Source organism: Astyanax mexicanus, chromosome 17 (genome assembly GCF_023375975.1).
Source record: "Astyanax mexicanus isolate ESR-SI-001 chromosome 17, AstMex3_surface, whole genome shotgun sequence".
NCBI lineage: Eukaryota > Metazoa > Chordata > Actinopteri > Characiformes > Acestrorhamphidae > Astyanax > Astyanax mexicanus.
In genome coordinates this window covers 5,756,850-5,777,627 of record NC_064424.1, presented here as the reverse complement: position 1 = coordinate 5,777,627, position 20,778 = coordinate 5,756,850, and the positions used below count along the sequence as shown (strand labels likewise).

General features: G+C 36.0%; 1 protein-coding gene across 1 annotated transcript; it reads left to right on the top strand.

Moving 5' to 3' along the window:
• Positions 1 to 2,375: 2,375 nt before the first annotated feature.
• Positions 2,376 to 19,864, top strand: chrdl2 (chordin-like 2). The gene is made up of 11 exons (XM_022675967.2): positions 2,376 to 2,569; positions 2,935 to 3,047; positions 4,370 to 4,463; positions 7,997 to 8,142; positions 8,970 to 9,063; positions 10,059 to 10,123; positions 11,239 to 11,407; positions 12,217 to 12,405; positions 15,863 to 16,039; positions 17,183 to 17,275; positions 19,124 to 19,864. The coding sequence occupies exons 1-11, from the start codon at positions 2,485 to 2,487 to the stop codon at positions 19,255 to 19,257; spliced, it is 1,359 nt and encodes a 452-aa protein (XP_022531688.2). The 5' UTR covers positions 2,376 to 2,484; the 3' UTR covers positions 19,258 to 19,864.
• The last annotated feature ends 914 nt before the right edge of the window (positions 19,865 to 20,778 follow it).

Sequence of the window (20,778 nt, the reverse complement as noted above, 5' to 3'; positions counted from 1 at the left end):
AGAGTGAATGAGGTAGAACTTTCTTACGTCAGTCACTCGCAGTCTTGCGTCAGTCAATTGCAGGTATTGCACGCCAACCTAAGGTTTAGGGGTACCACTTCAAAATAAGACTTCCTTTATAAAGGATTTATAAATGGTTTACAATTAGTTTATTAATGGTTACTAATTAGGTTGTAAATGCCTTAAAATCATTAATAATCAGTTATAACACATACGTAGAAAGGGCAACAATATAGATGGCTGTGGGATCACTATTTAGCAAACAGCAGGTCATTGTTGCCCTTTCTACGTATGTGTTATAACTGATTATTAATGCTTTTTAAGGCATTTACAACCTAATTAGTAACCATTAATAAACTAATTGTAAACCAATTCTAAACCCTTTATAAAGGTAGTCTTATTTTAAACTGGTACCGGTTTAGGTTTATCAGAATCCTGCATGCCCTGGCCTTAATTTCAGACCCCAAATTCTCTGGAAAATCTGTTTGGTAATTTCAAGCAAGTTAATTAAGCTGGTTGAGGAGTTGGTTGATAGACCCAGCACAAGGAATGTCACGGTGCTTATTGCTACCTTACACCATGCCAACAGCCTACTTTTACACTTTCCACCTGCCTAGTTTAAATAGCAACAGTGCCAAGATTGTGCAAAGCAGTAATCAGAGCAAAGGATGGCTATTTTTAAGAAACTAGAATATAAAACATGTTTTTTAGTTATTTCTACTTTTTTGTTGAGTACATAAAACTCCACATGTGTTCATTCATAGTTTTGATGCTTTTAGTGAGAATCTACAATGTAAATAGTCATAAAAATAAAGAAAACGCATTGAAAAAGAGAAGGTGTGTCCAAACTTTTGGCCTGTACTGTACCTCTTCACAACTTTACAACTGATGCTCTCAAACTAACATTAAGAGGCAAGATATTTAAGTTATTTTTTGCACTTATACTATATATTAACATGTAAAAGAAACTACAAAGAAAGTAAGAACTATATATGGGACATTCCAGGATTTCAGGGGTGGTCACTTCTGAAAATTTGATCTTCAATTTGATCATTTTTAGTCATATATTTATTAAATACAGGTAATAGACTATCAAAAAGTTTGATTCGTGAAGCTCAGGTATCAAAGCAGTTTTTTTTATTAGATTGGTAACTTACAGTAACAGGGTTGCGAGTAACAGGGTTGCAAATCTAGGCTAAGTTGTGGTTTACCCCAGGAACAGATTCTAACTGTAAAATTTAGCTATGTATACAACATCAAGGACAAACATGGTTATATAAGTATATAAAGTAAATTTTGACTCTACTCATTATTAGTCTTACAATATGAGTAACAGGGTTGAGTTCACTGAGTGACACACACAACTTGGACAAAGATATTTGGAAAAAAAATGTGAAAATTGTTATAGCACTTACTCTTGGTCTTGCCATGTGGGCAGAAAATGTCCTTGTGATGTCACTTCCTTTGTGCCAGTAGACAAATATTTTTAACTCTTTCTCTGCCAGGTAAAATTCCTTATGGTAACAGGGTTGCGCACATGTTATATATATATATCCTCGAGTGCAGTCACTGCAGACCATCAAAAACGTTGATGTTATGATGAAACTGGCTCTCATCAGGATCACCACAGGAAAGAAGGCTTAAATGTTTCCTCTGTTGCACAGGATACGTTCATCAGAGTTACCAGCCTCAGAAACCACAAGATAAGAGCACCTAAATGCTTCACAGAGTATTTTAAGAGTAGTTTAACACTTTTAAGTTACTACATGATTCTCTATGTGTTCTTAAAAATAAAAACATTTAATGAGATAGTTTGTCCAAAAGGAAAGAAATAGAAAGAAGAAAGATGTGTTAAAGGTTGTCTGGACCTTCTGTCTGTCTGTTTGTCTGTCTCTTTGCCTTCTTGCACGCATGTTGTGGCGGGACACGACTTAATAGCATAAAAGCTGTAACATGCAAAACAATGTAGACCAAAGAAGTTGTTTTCATAAGTAAAGGAGATGCATATCAACAATATACAAGAGGAAGTCATTTATTTGGAGCTTATTTTAATTGTTAAATTTGCCAAAGGAGTTGGTCAATCCATGTGTGGGACAAGTGACAAGTGAAAAGGTGGTCCAAAGGTATTAAGTCTTTTGAATAATATCTAAAGAGCTTATTTTTCCACCATATTTTACAGTTTGTCTTATAACAAGTACATTTTTCACAAAAAAATATTAATTTGGATATTTTGGATACGTACATTTGAAATGTAAGTGGTGGGACAGGAAATGTACCAAAATCCTGGAATGTCCCATAAATAAGGATAGCAGTAAAGTACTAAGTGTTGATCCCAGGTCAGGCCTGTAGGAGGAGCTTTGGTTGAGCTTCATGCTCTTTATAGGGGCATCGACGCCGCTGCTGCTGCTGTAGTTTCTGTCGCAGTTAAGAAGCGAGGGGTGAAGTAGCTGAAGGCAGTGAAAGTTCTGGATTAAGAGGAGAAGAATGTCATACCTGAAGCACTTTTTTATTCTAGTCTCCATGCGCTGGCTCGTGGCTGCTGAAACAGAAGCGATACAGAGCAAGAGAAGTAAGTGAGACTGGATGGAGTTGGAGAGAGATGTTGTTATTATTGATGGTTTTGGGCATATATATATATGTGTTTGTCTTGTATAGGATGTTAGACAGGTTAAATAACGTTCAGGAGATAAGAGAAAAGACATTTAGAGGATTTATCTCTAACTATGGAGTTGCCTGAAGGCCAGTTTATAGAGTCATTAGCTATCAGACTTATCAGCTGTCTGCTCAGATCCACTCCTAAACTCTGATAATTGGATATAAAAGAAGCTCTGAGCTGCTGTAAAACTCACCATCAGCCAGATGTTCAGGGTGATGTAAGTGTTGAGGGATGACCTCAGTTGGGGTAAATGTGTTATTTGCTTGTCTTGTGTGCAGTGCCTGCTGTATTTTGCACCTTCAAAGAGAAGACATACTACCCAGGGGACAGTTGGCATCCCTATCTGGAGCCTTTCGGATTCATGTTCTGCATGCGCTGTGCTTGCACTGAAGTATGTACTGACTGTACCTTGCTTTGAAGTACAGAAGATTTTTTTTGTAGAGGACTATCAGATTTATACAGAGATACATAGAGATACCCTTCTGGAAATATAATATACAGCTCTGGAAAAAATAAAAATAAATGAGAGACCGCTGACCGAGATTCTTTGATTTTACCAAATTGAAAACCTCTGGAATATAATCAAGAGGAAGATGGATGATCACAAGCCATCAAACCACCAAACTGAACTGCTTGAATTTTTGCACCAGAAGTAAAGGCATGAAGTTATCCAAAAGCAGTGTGTAAGACTGGTGGAGGAGAACATGATGCAAAGATGCATGAAAACTGTGCATAAAAACCAGGGTTATTCCACCAAATATTGACTTCTTATTTTCTGCAAATAAATGCTCTAAATGACAATATTTTTATTTGTAATTTGGGAGAAATGTTGTCTGTAGTTTCTAGAATAAAACCACAATGTTCATTTTACTCAAACATATAGCTATAAATAGCAACTGATTGAGAAACTGATTCAGAAACTGAAGTGGTATCTTATTTTTTTTCCAGAGCTGTTCTTCAAAGTAGCACCTCTTGCTTAGATTAGACAGTTTTGCACATCTCTGCTGGATTTTCTTAGTCAGCTTTATGAGGTAGAAACACCTGGATTTCAGGCTTTCAGTTAACAGCTGTGCTGAACTCATCAAGAGTTAATTACTTGAATTTCTTGTCTCTTAATAAAGTGTTTGAGAGCATCAGTTAAAGTAAAGTAGTGAAGAGGTAGAGTTACAGGTATACAGTGAATAGTGAATATTTGAGCAATGTTCTAATCCAGATTATGAGAAGCAAGAACTACTAATCTAAGTAAAGAAAAAAATACTTTAAGAAAAATTGAGGTCAGTTATTTCGAAAAATTACAATAAATTTCAAGAAAATATCCTCGAGTGCAGTCACTGCAGACCATCAAAAACGTTATGTTATGATGAAACTGGCTCTCATCAGGATTGCAAAGGAAAGGAAGCTTAAACATTTCCTCAGGATAATTGCACAGGATAAGTTCATCATTGTTACCAGCCTGAGAAACCACAAGATAAGAGCATCTAAATGATTCACAGAGTATTCTGGATCACTTCACTATTCATTTACAATGTAGGAAAACATTAAAAATAAAAACATTTAATGAGATTTTGAGTTTGTCCAAAAGGAAAGAAATAGAAAGAAGAAAGATGTGTTTAAGGTTGTTTGGACCTTCTGTCTGTCTGTCTGTCTGTCTGTCCCTTGTCTTCTTGCGTCTATGACTATAACATCTGCTCTTAACCCTGTCACCCTCCCAAGTCTGGTCATGTGAAATGTAACCCCATCAAGTGTCCTGTTCTGAGATGTGAGAATCCTGTGACCGACTCTCAGCAGTGCTGCCCACACTGTGCAGGTAAACCCCCACACTAAACCCAGACCTTCACACATCATCACATCCTAAAAGAAACAGTAGCAAACCCCGGATTGCTGCAGAACCCAACATGCAGTTATATATTACAGTTTATTACAGGCAGATACAGCTCTGGAAAAAAATAAGAGATCACTTAAAAATGATCAAGAGGAAGATGGATGATCACAAGCCATCAAACCAAGCTGAACTGCTTGAATGCTTATTGCTACAGTCTATTTTTATGCATTTTGCTTGCGTTGTTTAAATAGCAACAGTGCTTCTGAATATATATATACTCTGATGGGTGTGGTAATCTGGAAATGAGGTGTGTTCAGGTACATTTCTGGTGTATTGCTATCTTGGCAATGGAAAACACAGGTGCACCACTGAGTGAATAAAATCTAGACAAACATCAACAGTCAGACAATTATTGCTATCTTGATAGTGAACTGTCAACACAGGCATGTGACATGTTGGACAGGTCCAGGTAGCTGCGCTGTTACAGTAGCAATCCGACCAAATAAGAGCGCAACTGACTCTGACTTTTTTTTTATTTTTTAAGATTTATTTCTAATATTTTCCCATTTTTTCTTCCCAATTTAGCTAGGATGATTGTCACACTATTTTTCTTTGTCAATGAGTGTATATTTAAAGCAGCTTCAGTCATACTGCACTGAGAGTGTGGTTATGAAGAACACACACTCCTGGGATTTTATAGGAATTGTTTAAATGTCATGCCTGTGACATGACTAGTTTACTTGACAGCTTTTGCTCAGCTGTCACCGTCCCTCTCTTGTTCATGTGCCAGTTGTGACCTGTTAATCCCGTTTACCAGTGGAAGGAGCACTTTCTATTCTAGCACTCTTTATTGTCAGGTAATGATGCTCTGCAGTGTTTTTCAGAACGTTTTTCTTTACTGAATAGAACCATGTTTGCTAAGTATTACAGTGTTATAAAGATATCTTACTTTTACGTCAAGACACGATTAACATATTGGGCTCTATTTAAGCAATCCTTATGTGAGCCATCAATTACGCACCATATAGCTTGATTTAAGGTGTGTCAGTGTGTCTTTGCTATCATAACGAATGGAAAAGTATGCCTTGCGTGGCGTTAAATGCACAAAAGGCATGTAATAATTCTCTTATTTAATCATGAGTGTGTTTTGGGTGTAACATAAAATAAACCAATCAGTGTGTCACGTGCCATTCCCTTTAACAGTCTGGTGTACTCTGATTTTGCTGGTTTGCTATTTTAACGGTGCACTGAGCAGGTAATTTACAGGAACAGCAGTGTTATTTTATTTTCTGTTTATTGTTTATTGGTGTAAAAGCTTGTTCTTCTTCGTGTTCATCTGTCAAACAGTTAAATAATTCTTCTACTTCTTTTACTTTTAATCTTTTTTAGTGTTACTGAGTTCACCTGTGCATTACTTCTTTCTTAAAAAGCACCTTGGCACTTGAGATTTTATCCTTTATTTTTGGAGCATTGTTCTGAGTTGATAAATTTGGTCAGTGAAATATATGTAATAAAGAATATTGCATTTGTTATTAGGCTACAGATACCTAGTTTGCAAAACTATGGTGAAAATAGACATACAGTTTACATGAAGACTATAGGATGCGATTTCATTGAAACATAATTAGAAATGTATTTATTTTTACCCCTTTCTCAACATTTTGTTTATGAACAGAATTAAAAGATACTGTAATTTAAAACATCAAACCAAATTATAATATACAGAGGTATTAGGTTTGTGATATATTATACATGTTTAAAAATGACATAATGTATTTGGTAAATCTCAACTCTGGGATGTACACCATTATAACAAAGAATGATTTGATGACTATTAGAGTTGTTGCTTTGCCTTCAAATGCCGGGTCATGCTGCTTCACCATCAGCAGCCGGAGTCTGAGAGAGTACAGTTGGTCTGTTAGTCCCACAGTCTGTTAAATGTTGTATCAGAACTGGGTTGTTGTGCTTTCCTCTGAATGCGCTGTGATGATGTGATGAGTATTGGGAGCATTACCAGTGATAAGGGGAGTCCTATTGAGTGGGCGGGGTAGTTGGCCTTCCAAATTATGAATAAAATGGGATAAAATTAAAAATAGATTTTAAAGAAAAAGAGTTTAATTATGCCCTCCATAGTTTCAGAGTATCACCTCTAATTCCAGTTTAAATGAGTAGCAACCAAAACTAAATTCAACAAATGTATTTTTAAAGGAGAACTCCGGTGTGAAATTGACTTTTGGTGTAATAAAACATAATAAAGAGTTTTAACCTTTGTTGAATAGCCAATCTCCGCTCTCCTACAGCTTTCTGAGATCCCGTAATTTTGTGCATATTGTCCAAACAGGCTAACATGGGATTTAAACAGGGCAAATTTTGCCTCTGCAGTTATATCGCTTTTTACACAGTTATTCAGGATCAAAGTAGCTCCACCCCTCATAGGTAGAATACGGAGGGCCTGGCATTAAAAACTTTATAAGTGACGAGCACATAATGTTGCATCCTGGAAAGGCATGAATGCAAACCATTCTGTCTTCTTTTCCCTTTGCCTTCTCCTCTGTTATGCTGGCGGCACCCAGAGATTTAGCTTTCGCTACGGGTGGTAAACAGTGTTTTTAATAAACTTCTTGTACAATTTTAAAGTTTTAAATGCCTTGTTTTAAATGTTCGGATTCTAGCAATGAGGTGTGGAGCTACTTTGAGCCTGAATAACAGTGTAAAAAGCTATTTATCTGCAGGGGCAAAATATGCCCCATTAAAACCCATTCTAGCCTGTTTGGACAACGTGCACAACATAACTGGATCCTAGAAAGTCGCAGGAGAGTGGAGGTGGGCTATGTTTTACTACATCCAATGTCAATTTCACACCAGATTTCTCCTTTAAATTAACTTCAGACCTTTAACTACTGTATACAGTATATTTACAGCATGTATAATGTAGAGAACAGACCAGAACAGGCTGCGGATAAAACTGCCAATCCGTCAGTTTTCCAATTAGTCTACTTTTAATCCTGTGAAAATGAAGGCACTTTAATAAATTGCTGTAATTTCTAAACTGTGAATTCAATATTATTGTTAAACCCTTGGAATTAAAGCTGAAACTCTGCACATCAATCACATTCTGACTGCTTCACTTTAAACATACTGAGCCAGTTTACACTGTTTCTCATGTAATTGCAGAATAATAGCCCTGGGATTTTATAAGGCGGATAATTTAATGGGGAACAACTGACTTCCAAACCACTATAATAATAACCAACAACCAATAATTCTATCACTATTTTTTTCTGAGTGTTTTAGTTGAAACAATAAACCTGGGATTGGAAAGGGATAAATGTGACTTTCAAACCTATTTAATAATCCAATAATAAGCGTAGATTAATAACTGCTGTATCTGACATTAAGTCTGTCTATCTGTCTGTCTGTCTGACTGCTAGTCTGTCTGTCTGACTGCTAGTCAGGTATAAAGGTTGTTTAACCTGTGTGATGATGATGATCATGATTTATATTATCATCATCCACAGATGAGCACAGAACTCCAGCTGGTTTAAGGGCTCCAATCAAAACCTGTCGATACAATGGAACTGTATATCAAACAGGGGAGACTTTCACCAATCATGACCTCTTCCCATCACGACAGTTCAACCAGTGTGTCATGTGCACATGCTCGGTGAGTCAGATCACATTTTTACACTGATTTATTACATGTTTTACCTGTTTTTGGAAAAGGACAGTAAATTAATATAGTGTAGTATATACTAGGTCATCTCAAGAAATATTAGAATATCTTTGAAAAGTTACTTTATTTCAGTAATTCAGTTTATGTCACAATGTGAAACTGATATATTATATAGATGTATTACACACAGAGTGATCTATTTTAAGCATTTATTTTTTTATTGTTGATGATTATGGCTTGCAGACAATGAAAGCCCAAAAATCGATGTCTCAGAAAATTAGAATTATATATAAGACCAACTTAATACTTTTGGCAGTGTGGGCAGTGTGCCAAGTCCTGCTGGAAAATGAAATCCGCGTCTCCATAAAAGTTGTCAGCAGACAGAAGCAAGAAGTGCTGTAAGATATTGACTTGATAATAAAACACAGTGGATCAACACCAGCAGATGACATGTCTCTCCAAACCATCACTGATCATCAGTAAATTTTACATTTCATTTGTAAATCAAGGGAGCAGAGTCTGGAGGAAGAGTGGAGAGACACACAGTCCAAACTGCTCTAGGATTTCATTTTCCAGCAGAAATTCCAAAAGTACCAATTGGTCTTATACAATATTCCGATGTAAGCCATAATCAACAATAAAAGAAATACATGCTTAAAATAGACCACTCTGTGTGTTATAAATCTTTCTAATATATGAGTTTCATATTTTATCAATGATATTCTATTTTTTTTAGATGCACCTGTATATGTTTACATAGGTTGAATGTGGTGGATCTCAACTGTTTTACCTGTTCTTTACTTTCTTTTGTCTTCAAGAGTGGAAATATTTTCTGTGCACTGAAAACCTGTCAGCCCATCACATGCTCTTCACCTGTCTCTGTTCCAGAAACTTGCTGTTTAGTTTGCAAAGGTGATTATTTATTATGATTATTGGTATTATAACCCCAAATCAGAAGCAGTTTAGACATACTGGAAATGCAAAAAAACATTGTTTCTTACATTTACTTTAGCTTTTATTGCTTCGCATACAGTATGAACCCGAGATATTTCATGTTTTGTCTAACCAACACACAGTGGAAACTCAATCAGTAATCCCGATCCTTTTTGGAAGAAATAGACAATCAGCAACAAATCCAAAAGCAAAATCGAATGTTACAGTCAAGTATTAGAAAGGCATAGCTATGATAGGAGAGGGTATGGATAATCGATTGGTCTGTCTGCAGTCCTGATCTGTCTCCATAAGACAAAATCGCACCTGAAACACTGCATCACATAGTATTTACCTAGTGGTAAATACTGTACTAGACCAAATGTTTTGTTGTGTTGCAGGTCTTAAATGTAGGTATAGATGTACATTACAGCCATATTTAATATACATAGTTATTTTAGTCAGCCATTCATCTCAAAATGTTTATCATGTTATTTTTTAAGGAAAGTAATCATGTGACAAGTATCACTTACTGCCGAGTTCAGAAGGTAGATTATACTTTGTATTTAAGTTGTTGAATGTGAAATATGGAGCTACACTAGTGTTTATTTCCTACATTGAAGCTCTCCATTAAAGTCAGTAACTCACCATATTAAAATATTCAATCAATAATCAAAACTACCCTCAGGCTCTAGTTTGCTAAGCTGAAACCCAGAAATACAGAGTACCAGCATTTATACATTTTAATTATAATCAGTCACAGAATATATTAATATGTGTTCTTAATACAGTTATTTCTTAATTTCTTAGGTCGACAACTGTATTAAAGGAACACCATATCATCCATACTGTCCCTACTGTTTTCCTGATTTGTGCTTTTATTATGTATACTCCCTAAAATTCAGCAAATAGGGTTGTGCTTTTTTTTACATAGATGTAACGTAGCAATATGTTTCTTGTTTCTGTTAAATTACCAGAGGGTCCGACTGATATCAATTCATCATCATATGGGGATGGAGCACAGCAGCTGAATAGAGGAGTGGTATGTATTTGTTAATTACTAATGCTAGGTAATTACTTATGGAAATGATAGAAATTTTACCTTCTGCATATAATAAATTAAAATTAGAGTATTACCCTACAAGCTACAATGATCTTTACTGGTTCCTAGTGATTTTTGCATGCAGAGTTGCAAATTTTACTAGGTAAATTAGCAACTTTAATGTACTTACTGTACTCACTTCTGACTCGGCTGTTTACTTGATCACACAAAGCTTGTATAATCTGTGAAATTGCACAAGCAGCTCACTCACGAGAACAACAGGTATGACAATGAGCTATACTTTGTGTCAATGTAGAATAATGTTGTTTTATTATATGGTTATAATTTTATATTCTGTTTTTTGTTGATTTAAAAGTTTGTTGATGTAAAAGCACTGCTGCGTGTCTATGTGTGCATAAGAAGCAGGGGTGTACAAAAATTAGAGACATGCGTGTGTTGACAATTCACTACCAAGATAGCAATGAACGTTTGACTGTTCACATCTGTCTAGATTGTATTCAGTCAGTGGAGCACCTGTGTTTTCCATTGCCAAGATAGGAATACACCAGAAATTTCATTAAATACCTAATTTCATACCATGATGCCCAGTGGTGTAGCTATATTCACAAGCACTGTTGCTATTTAAACGATGCAGGCAGAAGGTGACTGTTGGTGGGGTGTAAGATAGCAATGAACATCGCGATGTACCTTGTGCAGGGTGTAAGATAGAACCCAAGGCCTTTATAATCAAAGTTCCAGGTTTCATGAAACTACTGCAGATGAAACTAGCTGGCACATAACTGCATGGTAAGTTTTGCAGCAATCAGAAAATGTGGTATATGGAGCTACACTAGCGTTACACTAGTGTTCCTCCATTAAAGTCAGTAACTCATCATATTAAAATATTCTCATCAAAACTGCCCTCAAGCTCTAGTTTGCTAGGCATGTAAGTTTGCATAATTAAAGTCCAGGTTTCTTTAAACTACTGCAAACGAAACTTTTTTTCCTTTCTCCTGTTAAATAATCATTTTATAGAAAGGAATTTAAACACAACAACAACATTATAAATTCCAGAAACGTAACATTTGTTTCTTCCATGTCTCCTAAAACCCAAGAGGCATTCTGTGGATCAGTGCTCCAGAGAGCAGGCGAGGAGCCGCGCTGTGAGGGCCACTCCGTCCACACTGAGAGGCTCACTTAGAGGCCTCAACCTGCACACGCTGCACCTGAAAGGAGCTGCTGAAACCACTGTGAAGATCCTCCTGCAGCGCAAGCATCAAAGAGGTGAGCTCTAAAACAAGGATCAGCTGAAGGGCTGTGATATTAATCATAAATAGGGCTGTCACAATAATTATTTAATCGACTTATTGTACATTGTATGTCGTCAATATGACGAAAAAAATTCAAGTAATAATACAAGGAAGCACTAGAGATATTACTTATTTACGCTGCAAAAAAATATCTAAGCAAGTGAAGTGACCTAATTTCAAGGCAATAAATGATATTTTTTTAAGTATTTAATTGATCAAAAATCTTAGGCAGTCTAACATAGAATTTTCACCTTATTTTAAGTTATTCGACTCTTGTGTCCAAATTTATGATATAAAATCAGGGAGTATGCTTGATTTAACTTATTTTAAATGATTCACTCAGTGAAGATTCATTAAAAGTGTAGTATCCTATTGGCAGAGAAATTTAGGGAATAACTGAAAGCTATTTTCGTTTTTTGTCAAGAAATAATAAAACTTAAAATAAGCAAAAATATATGCATGTGGAATCAGAAACTTCCAGTAGATTAAAGTAGATTAAACTGCTTCAAACTAATTTAATAATATTAGAAACAAAAGTGGAAAATATAGTATAAAGTATATAAATATATATATATATATAAAGTATAGTATAAAAAGTCTGACAACATTGCAAAAATGAGAAATGTCTGATATTTAACCTAAATAATTTTTAAAACTAATATTTATTTCGTTTTTGCAGTGGGAATGCATTTATTAGAAGGGGTGTTCACAAACATTTGGAGATATTATATTATCTATTGAAATGCTATTATATGAGCTTTAACTCACGGTTGTTTGTCGAAGCTTGCGTGTACAGTGGGAAGACCTACTCCCACGGTGACGTGTGGCATCCTGTGCTGGGGAAGGTCCTGGAGTGCATCCTGTGCACCTGCAGGGACGGCCTTCAGGAGTGCAGACGCGTCACCTGCCCCAGCCAGTACCCCTGCAAACATCCCGTCAAGATAGAGGGCAAGTGCTGTAAGATTTGCCCAGGTAACGTTAAACACCTTTACTCACCTTTACTCACCTTTACACACCTTTACACACCTTTACTCACCTTTACTCACCTTTACACACCTTTACTCACCTTTACACACCTTTACACACCTTTACTCACCTTTACCCACCTTTACTCACCTTTACACACCTTTACTCACCTTTACTCACCTTTACACACCTTTACACACCTTTACTCACCTTTACTCACCTTTACACACCTTTACTCACCTTTACACACCTTTACACACCTTTACTCACCTTTACACACCTTTACTCACCTTTACACACTTTTACACACCTTTACTCACCTTTACACACCTTTACTCACCTTTACACACCTTTACACACCTTTACATACCTTTACTCACCTTTACTCACCTTTACACACCTTTACACATTTTAACTCACCTTTACACACCTTTACACACCTTTACTCACCTTTACACACCTTTACTCACCTTTACCCACCTTTACTCACCTTTACTCACCTTTACCCACCTTTACACACCTTTACTCACCTTTACCCACCTTTACTCACCTTTACTCACCTTTACACACCTTTACACACCTTTACTCACCTTTACACACCTTTACTCACCTTTACTCACCTTTACACACCTTTACTCACCTTTACCCACCTTTACCCACCTTTACTCACCTTTACCCACCTTTACTGACCTTTACTCACCTTTACTCACCTTTACACACCTTTACTCACCTTTACACACCTTTACACACCTTTACTCACCTTTACACACCTTTACTCACCTTTACACACCTTTACTCACCTTTACTCACCTTTACACATTTTAACTCACCTTTACACACCTTTACACACCTTTACTCACCTTTACACACCTTTACTCACCTTTACCCACCTTTACTCACCTTTACTCACCTTTACACACCTTTACTCACCTTTACACACCTTTACACACCTTTACTCACCTTTACACACCTTTACACACCTTTACACACCTTTACTCACCTTTACACACCTTTACACACCTTTGCATACCTTTACACACCTTTACACACCTTTACTCACCTTTACACACCTTTACACACCTTTACTCACCTTTACACACCATTTACTCACCTTTACACACCTTTACACACCTTTACATACCTTTACACACCTTTACTCACCTTTACACACCTTTACTCACCTTTACACACCTTTACTCACATTTACTCACCTTTACACACCTTTACACACCTTTACTCACCTTTACACACCTTTACTCACCTTTACACATTTTAACTCACCTTTACACACCTTAACTCACCTTTACACACCTTTACTCACCTTTACACACCTTTACATACCTTTACACACCTTTACTCACCTTTACACACCTTTACTCACATTTACTCACCTTTACTCACCTTTACACACATTTGCTCACCTTAACACACCTTTACTCACCTTTACACATTGTAACTCACCTTTACACACCTTTACTCACCTTTACACACCTTTACTCACCTTTACTCACCTTTACACACCTTTACATACCTTTACACACCTTTACTCACCTTTACACACCTTTACTCACATTTACTCACCTTTACACACCTTTACTCACCTTTACACACCTTTACTCACCTTTACACACCTTTACATACCTTTACACACCTTTACTCACCTTTACACACCTTTACTCACATTTACTCACCTTTACTCACCTTTACACACATTTACTCACCTTTACACACCTTTACACACCTTTACTCACCTTTACACACCTTTACTCACCTTTAGTAACCTTTACTCACCTTTACACACCTTTACATACCTTTACACACCTTTACTCACCTTTACACACCTTTACTCACCTTTACACACCTTTACACACCTTTACATACCTTTACACACCTTTACTCACCTTTACACACCTTTACTCACCTTTACACACCTTTACACACCTTTACTCACCTTTACACACCTTTACTCACCTTTACACACCTTTACTCACCTTTACACACCTTTACTCACCTTTACACACCTTTACACACCTTTACTCACCTTTACACACCTTTACACATTTTAACTCACCTTTACTCACCTTTACACACCTTTACACATTTTAACTCACCTTTACACACCTTTACTCACCTTTACACACCTTTACACACCTTTACTCACCTTTACTCACCTTTACACACCTTTGCACACCTTTACTCACCTTTACACACCTTTACTCACCTTTACTCACATTTACTCACCTTTACTCACCTTCACACCTTTACTCACCTTTACACACATTTACACACCTTTACTCACCTTTACACACTTTACACATATTTGCTCACCTTTACACACCTTTACTCACCTTTACACACCTTTACACACCTTTACACACCTTTACATACCTTTACGCACATTTACTCACCTTTACACACCTTTACACACCTTTACACACCTTTACACACCTTTACTCACCTTTACACACCTTTACTCACCTTTACACCTTTACTCACCTTTACACACCTTTACTCACCTTTACTCACTTTACACACCTTTACTCACCTTTACTCACCTTTACTCACCTTTACACACCTTTACTCACCTTTACACACCTTTACACACCTTTACTCACCTTTACTCACCTTTACGCACCTTTACACACCTGTACTCACCTTTACACACCTTTACTCACATTTACTCACCTTTACACACCTTTACTCACCTTTACTCACCTTTACACACCTTTACTCACCTTTACTCACCTTTACACACCTTTACTCACCTTTACACACCTTTACTCACCTTTACACACCTTTACACACATTTGCTCACCTTTACACACCTTTACTCACCTTTACACACCTTTACTCACCTTTACTCACCTTTACTAACCTTTACTCACCTTTACACACCTTTACATACCTTTACACACCTTTACTCACCTTTACACACTTTACACACCTTTACTCACCTTTACACACCTTTACTCACCTTTACTCACCTTTACACACCTTTACTCACCTTTACACACCTTTACTCACCTTTACACACCTTTACTCACCTTTACGCACCTTTACATACCTTTACTCACCTTTACACACTTTACATACCTTTACTCACCTTTACACACCTTTACTCACCTTTACTCACCTTTACACACCTTTACACACCTTTACTCACCTTTACACACCTTTACTCACCCTTACTCACCTTTACACACCTTTACACACATTTACTCACCTTTACACACCTTTACACACCTTTACTCACCTTTACACACCTTTACACACCTTTACTCACCTTTACTCACCTTTACACACATTTACTCACCTTTACACACCTTTCCTCACCTTTACACACCTTTACACACCTTTCCTCCAGGGCTGCAGTCTGTATAAACACATGATCGGATCAGAGCAGCTCGCTGTTGTTTTAATGTGTTTATAAAACATGTCCTGTATTTTTTATTCACCCCCACAGAGAGTAAGAGTGAGAGCAACAGGACAGAGTGTTATCTGGGGCAGGATAATAACAGTCTCCTGGTGTATAAAGTGGAACCGAGATCAGCCGCTCAGACGGAGGATGCGGTGAGGATCATCGCTATCGAGCGACAAGGAGCCACAGCCATCGAGGTGCAAGTATGGAAAACAGTAGAAGGTAATGTGTATAAATTATTACTGTCAATCAATTAAAATATATATATATATTTAATAGTGTAAAAGTGGATATTACACTGCCTGGCCAAAAAAAAGTAAATGATGTGGGGTTGATGCTGCAGTTGGTCTGCAGGTTTAGGTTCAGCAACAGTGTGTACTGAAAGAATGAGGTCAGCTGACTCCCTAAATATATACTGAATATAGACCAGATTATTCCATTGATGGATTTTTTCTTCCCTGATGGTACGGAGCATATTCCAAGATGATAATACCAGGATTCATGGGTCTGGAATTGTGAAAGAGTTCAGGGTTCAGGGAGCATGAGATCATCATTTACACACATGGATTGAGAGAGAGTTCACCACAGAGTCCAGATCTTAACCTCATTGAGAATCTTTGGGATGTGCTGGATGGAGAAGAGCTGCTTTGTGCAGTGGTCAGACTCTACCATCATCAATGCAAGATTTTTTTTTTTGGCCAGGCAGTGTATAATGTAAATAAAATTAGTGTAGGCTATTGAAAAGAAAACCTCATAAGAACATTTACACTGCAAACATATATGTAAATTTAGGTGTATATGCATATAATCAACAGAACAAGATTTCTTAAAATAAGCAAAATGAGGGAAGTAAGCAAAAGCTTGAACTTGCAAATAAGAATCAGAATAATTTGACTGGTGACCATTGCTGCTTATTTTGATTCAAACCTAAAATAAGGTGATATAAGTCGTGTTATTTCTATAATAAGCAATATAATCTTATAATTACAAAGTTTAGTAAGACAAAAAAGACATTACAGAAACATGTTTGAAAAAGTGTGACAATAATGGTTTGCATCAAAGCATTATTAGAATGTTTCTCACATAACGTTCCCAGTTAGACGAATACTAACATTATGGAAATGTTAACATTAACTTTCCCAAAACTAAACATAAAAAGTAATAATAAAAGTAAAAATAATAATAAAACTAAAAAACTGAAAAACATTTCTAAGATCATCCAGAAAACAGATTGAACATGCTAAGAAATTTAGAGAGTATTTTTTACCTTCTGAACATCAGTAGTGACACTGTGTTTAAGTCACTAAATAAAACAGTTAATTTTTTTATATGTATATGTTTATATGTATGCATATATATTTTTAGGGGTGCTGCATTTAATGGAGACGGGTGATGTCGAGAAAAAGGATCTAATAGAGCGTCCGGAGAACTACGTGCTTCTCACTACATTAGATGAGGGTGAGTCTACATATCCGTTTTGTTTGTCTTTTTAGTTTTAGATGTATTATATTAGCTGTTATGTTGAAAAAAATTATTTGTCTTTGAATGTGGTGCCTGATCAGAGAATTGAACCCCTGTCTACCAAGGGGCAGTGTTGTTAACCTCCTAATGCTGCAGCTTCATTTAATTATAATGAATTTGAAAGACTCAAAAGTGTTAAAAGAATTACACTGACATCGCACATGTTGTGGGACAGTAAATAGTTAAAGAAGGGAGCTGAGTGGGAATATTAGTCTTCTATAATGTTTTATAATATTTTATAATATTTTGGCTATATTTGACTGCAAACTTAAACAATTATACAAAAGGCTTTACAGTAAATAATAAACTGCTTTTAAAACAAGTATATATACTTTTTAAATCATATTACTGTCACAATATGTAATGTACAATACTATATGGCACAATCATAATTGTCTGAAGAGAACAGAGGGAGAATATACTGTAGGATGGATGGGCAGAGTGCACCTGCAGATCAGGGCAGGGTCCTCAGAGCAGAGGAAATTAGATACCCCTGCGTATAATGTGAAGAAATGTTTGATTTCCTTCTTACCTAATGACTGTCTTGCCTTACAGGAAGGGTAGTCATGATGTCAACATTATCGTCTGCTTAGATCATTTAATATATTGTCCCAGTCCTGTGTGGCAAGACAGTACAATATTCATTTCTTCAAAACAAGTGGTGTTATGAAAACAGGGTTCATACACTTTATAACCAATAGATTTCCATGACTTTTTTTCAGACTTCTCCATGTTTTCAATGCAAATGTTCATGACCATACAATCTTTAAAACATCAGTGCAGACATGGACAATAAAACCAACAATCAACTAAAACTATAATGATAAAAAAGACATTTCTTTAAGCAATGTTGACACAATCTTCAATAATAATAACATGTGTTACAGATCCTGAGAGCTCCATTGTGTAGGGCTAAATTACTGAATTAACTCTGAGCTGATGTATTTGTTATCTCAAAATAGATTTTTTCAGAAAATTAAAAAACATACATTTGTAAATTGCAAATTTCCATCACTGACCCAAAATTTCTGTGTATTTTTATTCTAAAACAGTCTAGATACAGTTTATTACATACGGTACTTGTACATGAATAGCCCTATTTGATGTGTTCTAATCCATATTATGAGAAGCAGGAACTACTTAACTAATTAAAGAAAAAAAATTGAAATGCTGAAACTGGCCCTCATCTGGACCGCCCCAGAAAACAAAGACCAAAGGCCCTATCGCCCTAAGGCGTGTGGTGATGCTCTTTTTCCATCTTACACCCCGTTAACGCCTTTCACCTGCACTGTTAAAATTGTTTAGAAGAGTTAAAAGAGTTTAAGAATAAAGCTACACTGATGGGTGTGGTGTTCTGGAAGTGAGGTGTGTTCAGATACAATTCTGGCGTGTTTCTATATATTTTGGTAGTGGAAAACACTGGTGGAGCTCAACTGACTGAAATAAACCTAGACAACAGCTCTAAAGGTGCGCCATGCCCGACTTTTAACTTAACAATAAACAGAATAAAGAATAAAATAACATTGCTGTTCCCTTAAATGAGTGTGAACAAACAGGTCAGTATCCTCTGCTGAGACGCACTGTTAAGATACGAACCACGACAAAGTCAGAGCTCACCTGCCTCTTAAAGGGAATGGCAACTGGCACACTAATTGGTTTATTTCACGTTAAGCCCAAAATACACCCATGAAAGGATAGAAGCTGCCTGAACTCACAGTCTCACAAGCTGATAGCATGTTCTGAACTAGCGAAATGAGGCTAAAACACTGCATCTTCTCCCCACAGACACCTGGAGAAAGTTCAAAGAAGAGGAGGACAAGGAGCGAGACATGAACGGGAGCAGGACCTGTGAAGATGGCATTAAGGAGGTAGTCAAGTACCTAAACCCTGAGCAGCTGGACACTCTTTGTGCTTCGTAGTCTGTGTCCGCACTGTCCTGGATATATACAGTACATATCATGCCTCCTGTCTCCTACACCACCTTTCTTATTATCAGTAAAAGAGAATACACATACTGTACATAAAAAAATAGTGCAAAAACACACATGCAGGCAGAAGATAGCTCTCATGTTTATCACTAGGAGTCAGCTCAGTCCAACTTTACCGTCGTGTGCGAGATGTAGATTTCATAGGGACCTTAAACTGGAGTGAAGTCAGCAGTGGGGTCTTTTGGAAATGAGGGAACATATTGTGAACATATACAGATGTATTGGTTCTACGTGTGTCAGTATTACACTTCTATAGTTCTGAAGGATTTAATGAAATGAAAGGGTTTAATGTATTCATGTTAATTAAAGAACAGTTCATGTATGTGACTGTAGCAAGCAACCACTGTATTTGTACAGTACATAAAAGAGTAAAGTAGACAGCTTATTGGCCAGAATACTTTTATAAAGTTGATGTAGGCCACATTGTGTTTTTTTTAGCACTGTCATTAGTCGTACACTATACAATATACTATATACCATGAAAATCAACTATTTATTGTAAATGCAGAGTAACAAACATCATTTTGACAAAAATCAACTGCTTGTCTGTCTCCTTTGTATACACATATGGTGTTTAAAGGCAAAGTTAGTACACTAACATTCAAAATAACATAGGATAGAACTAATATCAGGCCCCATTACTTTTGCCATGTGCCATGGAAGCTAAAAAGCAGTGCTTCTTTACCACCCACTGCACTGCAGACCACTTTCGGTGGTAAGATTAGCCTTTTATGATGGTTTCCTGGTACACCTGTGACACTGTGGATGTAAAAAAAACACTGTAATGTAACAAAATAATCTACCACAAAACTGAAGTGCTGAATATTTCTGAATGCAAACATTAACAATTATATAAAAAAAAGCTTTATAGTAAATAACAAACTGCTTTCAAAATAGGATACTGCTATAGTAAATAAATATAAATATAAATATATAAATATATATATTTATATAAATACAAAAATATAAATATATATGTATACATATATTATATTTATATATTTGTATTTCTATTTATGGCAAGCCAAACAGGAAATATCTAATAAAAGCTGATATATATATATATATATATATATATATATATATATATATATATATATATATATATATATCAGATATATCAGTGTTCATTATATATATCAGAGTTCATTATATATATATCTCATTATATATATATCAGAGTTCATTATATATATCAGCTTTTATTATATATATATATATATATATATATATATATTTTTTATTTATTTTTTTTTTTACAATTATGATATTACTGTCAGAATATGATGTTTTATGATGTTTTCCTGATACATATGTGACACTGTGGGTCAGGAAACATCCACAGAATTTCTTTAAAAAACTTTTAATGTACCTTCATTTTTAACAGTGTACAGTACCAGTCAAAAGTTTGGGCACACCTTCTCATTCTGTGTTTTTTTCCCTATTTAGTAA